The 12,437-nt window shown below is 52.7% G+C and overlaps 1 protein-coding gene across 4 annotated transcripts in view; it reads right to left on the bottom strand.

Annotated features, from left to right (window-relative positions):
* Positions 1-12,067, bottom strand: part of MLLT1 (MLLT1 super elongation complex subunit) — an 85,629-nt gene extending 73,562 nt beyond the window's left edge. For 3 of the 4 annotated variants that reach the window (XM_079772035.1, XM_079772036.1, XM_079772037.1), the window contains exons 1-2: positions 11,907-12,067; positions 2,719-2,899 (exon numbers count right to left, since the gene is read on the bottom strand). In XM_079772035.1, the coding sequence (XP_079628161.1) occupies positions 2,719-2,899; positions 11,907-11,918 (193 nt within the window). In that variant the 5' untranslated portion in view covers positions 11,919-12,067. Of the gene's footprint in view, positions 1-2,718; positions 2,900-10,233; positions 11,883-11,906 lie in introns of those variants that run through there. The other variant, XM_079772038.1, reaches the window with a different exon arrangement.
* Positions 12,068-12,437: the final 370 nt, after the last annotated feature.

The raw sequence follows: 12,437 nt of genomic DNA, 5'->3' as shown, positions 1-12,437 counted from the left end.
TTATTGATTTTTTACAGAGAGGAAGGGGGAGGGATAGAGAGCTAGAAACATGAAAGAGAGAAACATCAATCAGCTGCCTCCTGTACGCCCCCTACTGGGGATGTGCCCGCAACCAAGGTACATGCCCTTGACCGGGATCGAACCTGGGACCCTTCAGTCCGCAGGCTGACGCTCTATCCACTGAGCCAAACCGGTTTCGGCCGTCATTCACTCTTTAGCCTGTTCCATTTTTCACTGACAACTGGCAGGGAATAATCCAATCAAGTTTTGTTCAACACAACAAATAGCCAACCGGACATTTACTATTTCACATAGTTTGAGTAGACTTGGCAAGCACCATTCAACTACTAATTTAAGTTCTACCCGCTGACACTGAGAAAGTGGACCTCACTCATCACCCATTTTCTTGGAGCTTGGAACTCAGAGATTATGCTGCTTCCACATGACCATAAGTGGGATACTGGGCCTCTCTGAACCTCAGTTTCCACATCTACCTGGCAGGAGTTCTGGGATGTACCATGTCGCAGGGCTGTCATGAGCACAGCACACAGACCAGTGAGTGCTTGACAAATGCGGACCAATATTAATATTACTTTTAGTAGCTGCTTGGTTACTGACCCTGTAAGGGCAAAAATGAAATAAATAGTTTAAAGGTGAATGGATAGCCCTAACCAGTTTGGCTCAGTGAATAGAGTGTCGGCCTGCGGACTGAAGGGTCCCAGGTTCAATTCCGGTCAAGGGCATGTACCTTGGTTGCAGGCACATCCCCAGTAGGGGGTGTGCAGGAGGCAGCTAATCGATGTTTCTCTATCATCAATGTTTCTAACTCTCTATCCCTCTCCCTTTCTCTCTGTAAAAAACCAATAAAATACATTTAAAAAATAAAAAAATAAAGGTGAATGGATATAATCATCCTGAGTCCACTGGGAGAAAAGGGAATAAGACAAGCGAAGGAGATGGTGAAAGAGCTGGAGTGGAAGCTGCTAGGGAAACAAGACGGGCCCAACTCACAAGAAAAAGGCAGTCACAGTTTCTACTCTGCTGTTAAAGCTCAACAGCAGCCCCAGAGGACTCCCACATGAATGGGCATGGCCAGGTGCCAAAAGAAACAGGCAGCACTAACACGCAGACCCCCAGGCCAGTGTGTGAACCACTGCTTTAAGTACAGGCAGCTTACCTGGCCCACTTGAGGCTGTTTCCCCATCTGTATGAAGAGAATAAATCAAGACCCTGCAGGAGCCCTAGCTGATCTGGCTCAGTGGACAGAGTGTCGGCCTGTGGATTGAAGGGTCCTGGGTTCGATTCCAGTCAAGGGCACATGCCTGGGTTTCGGGCTTGATACCCAATGGGGGCATGTAGGAGGCAGCCAATCAATGATTCTCTCTCATCACTGATGTTTCTACTCTCTCTCCCTCTCCCTTTCTTTCTGAAATCAATAAAAATATAAAACAATAAAAAAAAAAAACGACCCTGCAGGAAGTGCTTGATAGTGCCATGTATTATTATTATTATTATTATTATTATTATTATTATTATTATGTGCTTTGCAGGTATCTGCTGTTGTCAGTAACATGTCTGCTCTCCTACAAGAAGCTCAGAGAGAAAGGAGAGAAGAGATTCGGGAGAAGAGAAATGAAGGAAAGAAACAACTGAAAGCTGACGGAAGAAACCAGAAGAAAAAGAAATGAGTACCATGCCAGTAGGAATCTCAAGTTGCCTTCCCTTCTTAACCAGAAGTTTCTGCTTCTGTAACATAAGCCAGCTACTTGCTGACCCAGGTCCAGGCCCCAGTGGATCTGTCGAAGCTGGCTTCTGGCTCAGCCCTGGGCACCTAAACCCTGCCCTGCAGGGAGAGGGGTCAGCAGTGCAGCAGTGGCTCCCCAACCCTGAAGCACTTTGCTAGCAAAAAGTCCTCATGCCTTCATCAACACTCAAGAAATATTTATTGGGCTCCTGTGACATGCCAGGCTTCACAACGGGGACTCAGTGATGAGAAGAGCAAAGATGGCCCCACGGAGCTCATAAGATGGCTACCAACTATGTTCCTAAGATCCCCGTCAAATTCCCCAGGAAGTGTTCTCTGATCCCCTTCTCTCTGCCCTGTCAGACTGCCAGGTCACAGGAAATCCGAATCTTCGTGGAAAACGTGAATGAGGCACTTGTGCTCATCAAACAACAGTCTGAGAGGTAACACAGGAAAGGAAGCATAAGAAACAAGACAGTGGTGAAATGAGCACCTTTTATGCTTTGTCCCCCCTCACAAATATCATGAGTTCTTAAAATGGCATCTCTCATCAAATGGAGGCCCAATAAGCAATTCCTGATTACTCACCAAGTGGGTGTAAACCACCCATTCCCACCCACTGGCCACTGACTATGTTTTCTCTGGAGACTTCTCAGAGCCCGAGTCTAAATAATGACATGAGACACAGTCATCAGTTCCTTTGGGGTTTTTTCTACTATGAACTCCACAGCGAAGGAGCAGAAGGGAGGGAGGGGGACCTTTATAGGGTCAAAGAAGGACCAAGTGCTGGCGGGTAAACTCACTGGCATGCCGAGGGGTGCAAGGCAGAACCTCAGAGTGTGAGCCCGCCGCCCCAGGAGAGAAGGTGAACACCAGCCTTGCAAGGAGTGACGCAAATTGGTTAGTGTTGTAGGCACTAGGCCCTGCGGGGCTGTCTGGCTGGGGAGAGGGGGGCGGGGCCAGGGGCCACTCACCACGCTTGGGCTTGGGGAAGCTGTCATGCAGCCAAAAGACCACCTTCTCCACGAAGTGCTGGATTTCACATTGCTCGGGGCCACGGACGAACACCATCCAATCGTGTGTGAACCCCTCCGTGGTGGGCTTCTTGCGCAGTTGGGCCCGGTGTCCCAGCTCTAACTTGACCTGGACAGTGCACTGGTGGGAGAAAGAGGCGGGCATGGGGTCAGCACAAAGCCCAGAGCAGGAGACTGCCAGCTGTCCATGAGGACCAGGTACCGTGTGCCTGCTTTACACATCTCCTCCCCTCCACAAGCCGAAGCCAGGGCTACGGCTCCTCTCCACCCTCACCCTCCCCTGCAGTTCCCTCTGCCTCACGTGCTCCGCCCCTAGGCCTCCCCATGGCAGGCTCCTTCCCGTCACTGAGGTCTTGACTGGACTGCCCACCTAATATGAAACCACCCACCACCATCCCATCACTCTGTCATATCATGTTTTAGCATTTTTCACTATCAAAAGTCATCTTACTAATGGTTTGTTTCCTTGTTCTAACATTGGCATCTCAGGGATGGCTCCTTGTCCAGAGTTGCCATCCCCAAAAACCCCCAGAATATAATGGTATAAGAAGTGCAATTATGCCCTGGCCAGTATTCTCAATGGTTAGAGCGTCAGCCTACAGACTGAGGGTCTCAGGTTTGATTCCCTGTCAAGGTGATGTACCTCAGTTGCAGGTTCAATCAGAGAGCGTACAGGAAGCAACCAATCAATGTGTCTCTCTCACACTGATGTTTCTGTTTCTCTCTCTTTCTCTCCCCCTCCTTTTCACTCTCTCTAAAAATCAATGGAAAAAATATCCTCAAGTGAGGATTAAAAAAAAAAAGAAGTGTGATTACCTCCTTTTACAGACGAGGAACCCAAAGCTCCAAGAGTGCGCTGCCAAGTAGCACACACAAGGGGGCCCAGCTGGTAGGGAACAGGGCCCAGACTCAAATCCAGGCGTGCGTCACCCAAGGACCTGCTCCTGTAGCCACTCTGCCAGCTTGCCTCCCTGGTCAAGCCTCCCACACTCCTTGATTATCGCATTTTCCTTCTCCCTGAATGCCTCCTGGAGAGCAGAGACCAGCAGAGTCACCTGAGTCATCCACACAAATGGTGGCTGTTTTTTTGTTAATCCTCACCTGAGGATATTCTTTTTCCATTGATTTTCAGAGAGTGGAAAGGAGGGGAAGACAGAGAGAAACATCAATGTGAGAGAGACACATCGATGGGTTACCTCCCGCACTCACCCCAACCGGAGCCTAGGGATACAGCCTGCAACCAAGGTACATGCCCTTGTCCAGAATGGAATCCTCAATGACTGAGCAGGCCAACACTCTAACCACTGTGCCAAACCACCTAGGGCTGGTGGCTGTTTTAAAAGCAGAATGGTGAGAATGGAGGGGTGAGGTTGAAGCCATCTGGGGACAGGCCTGCAGCCCTGGTAGTCAGGCTCCATTCATTATGCTCATGTCTGTCACTCTGCCCTGAAACATAAGGCAGCTCATGCTGGTTCCACTCCACCGGACACAAAGCCACAAAACCTCGAAGCACTGGCAACATCTTGGGGGAGGGTGGGTGTCAAAACACTGCCAGGGAACCTACTGTAAACAGCCATCTCCTCAGTAAGAGCCTCCCCAGACCTCCCGTAGATACAGCCTGACACCTAGTATCAAATGCAGGAATGATACAAAGAAAGCAGAGGCCAAGTGCACACTTGCTCCTAAGAGCTGAGATAATCAGGAGCAAGTCGTGGGTGGCGCTGATGCCACACTTCCCAAACAAAGCTCCCCTGTGATGGGTTTCCCTGCCCTCCCTTGATAGAACCACCCTCCTAGGTCCTGACCAGAAATCTCCCACTGTTCACTATCCACCCTCTTTCTCACCCCACCCACTGATGACATGTGTCCCTATGGCCACAGTTCCTCTGTACCTGCCTCTTCTCAGCAATTCAGCAACCCGTTCAGTCCCCGCCACCAGTGTTCTCCCTCCCTCTTCACCTTCTTATCGCAGCTCAGTCTCTGCGATGAAAGCAGGGCAGACAGACAGATCCTATCTCTAACTGTTTCACAACTTTCCACGGCTCACCATGCCCTCAGAATAAAGTCCAAATGCCTCAGCACACTGATAGTCTCACACCTGTGTTTCCTCAAGTCAGAGATGCTCATTACTTTTCACTTTTTAGCCCTTTTGAGGTCAGAGTGTATTGTGCAGTCTATGTATAAGTCACACACCCCCACTGCCACCAAGGCACGCACATGCAAACACACCAAGAAACTGTTACTAAGTCTGTGGTGTGCCCAAAAGGCTTGGAACTGAGGAAACACAGAAAATGCACACCACTTCCGTTCCAGCTTAGTAGAATGCTAGCATCCCAGAACACATGCAGAATGTCTACTCCTGTCTGTCTCTGCTCCTTCTAGCCTGCAGCCTGGGTGTCCTACTCATTTCCCTGCTGATCAAATTCTACTCATCCCTTAAACCCCAGCTTAAGTGCTACTTTCTCCAGAGCCCTTTCCGATTGCTGTGTGCCCACTTCGTCCTGCTGCTATTCCTGGGCTGTTCACTGCTGCCTCACCAGGACTACATCTCAATCGTCTACCTTGGAATCATGGTACATGAGGCATCAACTATACTTAATGAATGAAAGGGCCTTCCTAGATCAATGAGTTCTAAGTGGTGCTTTCCCAGAGGAAGAGTCAATAAGAACAGTGTTACGAATTAAAGGATGGTCCCGATATACAGAAGACCCAGCAGAGGCTCTGGGTAACTTAATGAGCAGCTGTAAAAACGGGGCAGAAGGAGTTCCCCTGACACAGGACAGTCCCTGTGGGGCTCCTTGGGAAACGAGCAAGGAGGGCCTGGGCAATCTGTGCAGTCGGGGCTGAAGGGAGAAAAGAAACAAGTCCACATGAAGGCAACCAGAGGGTGTGGCTAAAAAACGAGGTTGAGTCGACCCTGAAATGGGAGAACTCACAGGACCTCAGAGTGAACAGGAGGAAAGCAAAGGAGGTTCAAATAACCCTGAGACCCAGGTAGCTAGGATGCTCCCGGGATGGTGGGAGGGAGTATTGGGCCTATTCAAGTGGAAATACCTCACCTAAAGCTAGAGAGAAGGGACCACACGTCTGGATAAACATGTAATGCTCAAATCAACCATAAGCATCTGTCTGCAGAGTGCCGCATATGGACAACATTCAACATAAACAAACCCAAGCAATATTTGTATCATCCCAAAAGGCTGTAATCACCATATACATGTCCATGTATGTAAGAAACTCTGCCTTTCTCTCCCACCTGTTTCCACACTGAAAAATTGGGAGACAATCCCTGGATTGCTGGGAGGGTTACTGGTGGAAAACTAAATACATACAATCATAACAATAATTTACTGGCAAACAACTTTTTGTTCTTTGGAGTTAACTCCTTCGTAATGAGATGCCTCCTCAGATTGTTATTCCCCAATCCAGCTGCCTTCCCAGCATTTCTGATTATGTGGGGTTCCTACCCAGGGCACACGATCAGCAAAGCAGTTATTGTGAAAGAATAGAGACCACAGTTCCATCAGAAAGGGGAAAATGGAAGCACCAAAAATGCACTCCACAGGCCAAAGTAAACAAACAGGAAGGTTCTGAAGCAGCGGTAGGTCATCTCTGTAGCTGGCAGGCCATGCCCAAAGCTCGCTGGGCAGCAGCATCTGTGCCCTAGAGGCTGGCACAAACTCAGCCTCCACACCCCCAGGTTCAAGGTACCAATAACTGCACACAATGGTGCACTCAGGAGAGGATCACTTCCCTGAATGCTGGAATCTTCTAAAAAATAAAGATGGTGGAATAACACAGATTGTGGGCTATTATACATATGACTCACTGATTCAGTAAGACATTCAAGCGACACTGAACTGGAGGCAAGCAAGAAGCTGAGCCCTGGCCAACTACTCTGACTTGTCAAGTCATAATAATTTATTAGTATGGCTAAGCCAATTTCACTTCCAAGGATTCTGCTCCTCCCTTCCTTACTCTACCTGGACTCCTTCCCTGTCCATTAGAACCAAATAACTGAAGCAAATTAGCTATTTCTCCACGAAGGGTACCTGGCTAAAGAGGGTAACTGTTGGGTTAGGGAAACCTGCCTGGGAATGAAGAATCTCACTGTTCAGCTGCATAGAGGCCCTTTATGGGACCTCCAGAGTGGGGGGCTGGAAGTGGCCCTGTAGGGTCTGGAGTTCTAATCTAGCTTCAGTTACTGCCATGTCCCAGCATCTTGGGGACCACTTTGCCAACCACTCCCCCAACAAAAGCCTGGAACAAAGGGGAATATTTCAGGCCTGTCTTACTCCAAGGACATTATCCCAAAGACCTGTGGATGAAGATGGAGCAGCACACGGGCTCCAAGGGCCACCTGGGGACAGTTCACCTTGGGCAGAGGGCCTCAGTGGGCACTGCCCTCTCTCCAGGCCAACTGGCAGAGGGCACTTGGAAAACAAGGGCCAAACTCCTAAGTCCTACAAGCCAGGCAAACAGATCCTGGCTCTCCAGGAACTTCACTGGAGCACAGAGCCCCCCACCCCCCCATGAGGACTTGAACGACCTCCACCTGGCAAAGAGAAAGAGCCAGCCTGGTCCCAACAGCTCCACTCCTTCAATGATCTTTCTTCGTCGGATCCTTTCTGTACCTTGTGAACCCTGCCCTCAGCCTGGGCCCCAGAAGGCAGTTCTTTAGCAACAAATTTATCTGTAAGATTTTCCCTGATTTTCTGGTGGGAATTCTCAACAGATGCCCTTTCCTCTGGGAATTCACACTTTATTGAGTGGCATAATTAAGCCTGGAGTTTGGCTACAGCATCTAATTCCCGCAGCTGTGACAATCCCCTCCCCTCCTGGAAAGATAAAGCACCCAAGAGCATTTTCCCTCATCAGTCAGGATTGATTTTGCCAGGTCCAACTGGATCCAGCAGATCACTGGCAATATGGTCCACACTTAGAAGAAATGAGAAAAAGTACTGGTCACATGAAGTGACAGTGACACAAGACCAAATAAAATACTCTTTGCAGAACTTCCCCCCTCCAGACCCAGTAGGGGGCTCTCAGAAGCAGCCACAAATGAATGTGAAAAGACAGAAAATGAAGGCTGGCCCTCAGTGACAATCCTCTCAAGAGGAGGGCAGCCTGCCCCGAGGGGGGAAAGAACCAAGCTGCATGAGACCCTAGTCTTCTAACTGCTGGTACACTGGGGATAGCAGCCAGCACCTGCACCCCTCTTCTGACTCTGTCCAGCCTTGTCCCTTTCACCAGGGACATAAGGTTAATGATAAAGGGATGAGAGGGAGCTCAATGAATGCTCTCTGGAAACTCTCTAAGGATAAGTGTGCAGACCATGTGAGTATGCAAATAAATCTACAATCCTTAGTTTTCAGGTTCCTGGGAAGACAGACCCTCACCAGGAAGGCTGGGACAGGGTATATATTACATACACAAGAGATGCCTGCAGACATGTAGACGGCGTGCCGGGTGTCGCCAAAGTTCTCTAGGGAGCAGTTCAGGGAATTTTTTTTAAACTCAATAAAGGCAACTGTGGCCAAGGTAGGTGGGCCTGGTTACAAGGAGCTGATACTTTTATTTAACAAACAGTTAGCAAAGCTTATACAAAGTTGTTTTACATGGACATAAAGGGGAATAGGACTCGGGTCCCTGCCCTCAAGTACAACATAGTTAACTTCAAGACAAAAACTTGGCATGCTGACTTTCCAACTGATAATTTCAGACCTGGGTGGGGGGAAATCCAGTCACTCTCATGTCAGTGCTCTGAACAATTCCAAGCATTTCTCTGCAAGGTCTCAGTAAAGAGAGACCTACCTAAGAATGCCACTAAGGCTTGACTCCTCTCGGGGCCTCCCTGAGCCTGCATTTACACATCTGTGAAATGGGCCATCACTGTTAGAAACAAACCTCGCCTTCCGGAACAACAGAGTACGGACACAGTAATTGTTCCCAATTCCAAACTCAAGAGAACCTTTTGAAGTATCACCCACCCTCGGTGCCATGCCCAGTGCTTCTGTGAAGAGAGGACACCGAGGTCCTTTGGAGAACAGAATCGCCCAGACACTGACACCACTTCTAGTTCCCCAGGCGGCCCTTCCCCATCCTCCCAGCATCTGCTTGGCCTTGAACTACGCCTGTTCCTCCCCAACCATTCTTGGAGATAAATCACACACCTAATGAGCAAAGATCTGCCCCCTCCCCCAAGTACATGGCCTCTTCCCCTCTAAAAAAACACACACAAAAAACAAATCCCACAGACATTGGATGTGTAAAGTACAGACTTGGGGGTCAGGACAGAGGGAACCATAAAGACTTTGCCTACCCATGGGGACAGATTTTGATGCTGAGAAGTTGGGTGCCCAGAGCAAAATGCAGAATCGCTTCTTAGCTGGGTTGAAACTTCTAGAGAACACAAGAGGAAAGTAAAGAGAAGTAAAGACTCCCAAAGCTGACGGGCCCTTCGGGAAAAATCCTGTCGTTCCCCAGCAGACAGAGGCACTTACAGGTCTGGGGCATCCTGGGGGAGAAAGGCAAGGCCGAGACTCTGCTGGATTCAAAGCCTTTACCATATACCAGAAGTCGTTCTGGGACACTGACCGCCAACTTGCCTACTTGGGTTCTCTCTCAAATTTGCATGAAAACACAACCAGGATGGAGAATCAGTCCACGGGGTGACACATACTTTCCTTCAGGACCAGTTTCACTTGCAAATACTTCTGCAAGGATCTAGACCAGCACGGCCCAACGGCCCTTCCTGCCACTCTCCACGCTGCCCAGTGAGGGGGCTGAAGGACAGCAGCAGTACTCACTGGGCACTGAAAATGTGACTGGTGTGACTGAAGCACTGGTTTTTCATTTTGGTGTGTTTGTGTTTAACAAGCCACAGGTGCTGGTGGCCACAGCGCTGGGCAATACGGATCTCACCCTCTCGAGTGTGTTCACCAGTCCGCTCGGTCACAGACTAGGAGTGCGACCCATCCTCACCATTCCACTTACATAAATGACAACCGTCCAGGGGGAATGGACACACTTGGGCCCAAGACATCTTCCCGGGGAACCAGCATGTCAGGTAAGAGGCAGGAGTGACATTCTACGCCCATGCAGTGCCCAGCAAGCCCTTCCCAGAGGTGGGCTTTGTTGAAAGTGGACACGGAAGGTATACTTTTTGTTTCTAACTCCCTATTAATTGAAGGCAACAAGCTCTGTACCTTCAAGGGAACTGAATTCACACTACACTGTAGAACTCCACCATTGGAGTTCTACAGTGTAGTGTGACAAACTCTTCCTTCCCTCTGAAAAGAAAGGTAGTAACACCAAAGCCACAAGGGAAATCTTAGTGAGAGGGTGCCGCAAACACAAGCCTCAGTGATCCTGTGCCACCACGGGCGGCCAGGATGGGCAGGGGAGAGGTCTCCTGCCCTACACCCCAGAAACCTCAGAGACACAGCGCCTTACCAGACAGAGCCGCCTCAGTGGCGCCAGCAGCCAGGGACGCCTCAACCTGCCCTCGATAATGGCAGAGATTTCAGCTGCCACCCCCACAGCCCCACACCGCCTTTCCTGGCCTCACGCCCCTGGAAGCCAGGGACGGCAGGGGAGGAGGAAGAAATAAACGATCCTATGCTGGGGCCACAGTGGCCCTGGGTGCTGAAGAGGAGAAAGCAGAGCTGGTGAAGGGGGGATCAGAGGCCAAAAAGGCCTCAGGTTTACCAGAACTGACAGGACTGGCTGTTTCCAGAAGGAAGGGAGAGGGGCCATGGGGAGAGTTTACAGAGGTTAGGGGACCACCCGGGGCTTGGAGCAAGGTTCCAGGTGGAAGCTCGAAGATGCTGGGGAAGACGGGGAAAGTGAGGTGCGCTGGGAGAAGGGCGCTGGTGGGAAGTCACAGCATCAGGCTGGGGAATGGTGGAACACAGAGCAACACTGGAAGTAAAGAGAGAGACAGGGGTTCCGGGGAGACTGCAGGTCTGCGAAGGGAGGTCAAATGAGGTTGGAGGAACCATACTGATGAGAGAGAGCTGGGTTGGGGGAGAAAGTGGGAAGGGTAAACCAGGGTTCCTGGGTCGAAGAGGGCCCAAGCTGAGGGAGTGAGGCATTTGGTGCCTGAAGGGTGTGGGGCTCCAGGTCAGAGCAGAAGCTGCCCCGGGCCTGGTCTAAGAGAAGAGGGTCTGAAGGTGAGAGAGACAGCCCCCTAAGGCACTGGGACTCAGGGAGAGTGAGCAGGGCCTGAAACCAGAGGGACTGAGACAGCAGAGTAAGTCAAAGGCATCTGAAGAAGCAACCCCAGGCCCAAAGGGGGGGTCATTCAACGCAGGCCTGGGTCCTTGTGGGCAAAGACCCAGGTCCTGGCCAGGGTTTGAGGACAGATGGACACTCCGGCTGAGGCAGGGGCAGGATCAGAGGGGAGAGAGGGCTCAGGCCTGGAAGAGGATGAGTGGTAAGAAGGCTTAGGGTTCGAGGAAGGAGAAGGCTGCAAACCAAGGTCCCAGGGGTTCTGGTGGGGAGGGGAGACTCAAAACCCGGCCATAGTTAAGGGAGAAAAGAGGCAGCAGGTTGGGGACTCGAGGAGCTTGAGGGGACTCGGGGCCAAGGGTCCAGAAAGGAAAGGAGACCCAGGCCAGCCCAAAAGAGAAAGGGGGTACAGGCCGGATCCGAGGAACCTGAGCGGTCCCCAGGGGCGCTTGTGGGGACTCTGGGCTGGGGTGCCAAGGGATGTCCCAGGGGGCTCTGGGTCGGGCTGGGATCCCACAAGGCGCCCCTAAGGGGTCTGGGCCGCCCTTGGGGGCTCTGGGCTGCGTTCCCGAGGGGCGACCCAGAGGGTTCTTGGCTGCACTGGGGTCCCAAGGGGCGTCCCAGGAGGCTCTGGGCGAGGCCTGCCCGGGTCCTCAAGAGGGTCCCAGGCGCTCCAGCCAGGCCCGGGTCGCGGGTGGGGGAGGGGCGCCCCTGCCCCACATAAAGGCTCGGGGAGCGGCAGGCGCGCACAAAGCGGGGCGGGCGGGCGGGCGCCGGGCGGGGGCGGGGGCGGGGAGGCCGAGACCCGGGAGGGCCGGGCGGCCGGACGGAGGGAGGGAGGAAGGGGGCCGGGCGGACGGCGCGGGCTGCGCTGGGGCGGCGCGGCCGCTCCTCACCTGATTGTCCATGGCTGCCGCCCAGCCCCGCCCCCGGGCCCCGCGTCGCTCGCCGCCGCCGCCGCCGCTGCCGCCGCTCAGCGCCTCCCCGCCGCCCTCATTGTCTGTCAGGCGCCGCCGCCGCCGCTCCCGGCCGCCCGCCCGCCCGCCAGCCCCGCGGAACCGGAAACCACCGCCAGTACGGGTCGCGCACCGACCCCGGGCCCCCGCCGCCGACTCGGGCCCGCCGCCCCGACTGACAGCCGCCTGGCCCAATCAACAGCACGGAAGGCCGCTAGTGGGGCGGGTCTTCCGGCCTGGCGCGGGCCGGCCGGGCGGCTCTCGGAGGGACGAAGTCCTCAGCCAATGGGAGGCCAGGACCGGAGAAGCGGGAGGAGGGAGGGAGGAAAGCGCGAGGCGCGTCCGCTGGAGAGAACGCGAGGTGTGCACCGCACGTGGAGGGGGCCGGGGGCGGGACGGACGCGCCGCGCCTGCGCACTGTGGCCCGAAGGGGGCGCTGCCTGGTGCCGGGAATCTCCCCAGCCTGGAGAT

The sequence above is a fragment of the Cnephaeus nilssonii genome (genome assembly GCF_951640355.1).
Source record: "Cnephaeus nilssonii genome assembly, chromosome: 5".
In the NCBI taxonomy this organism is placed as follows: domain Eukaryota; kingdom Metazoa; phylum Chordata; class Mammalia; order Chiroptera; family Vespertilionidae; genus Cnephaeus; species Cnephaeus nilssonii.
The sequence above is the reverse complement of the archived record's forward strand: the minus strand, read 5'-3'. Positions and strand labels throughout refer to the sequence as shown.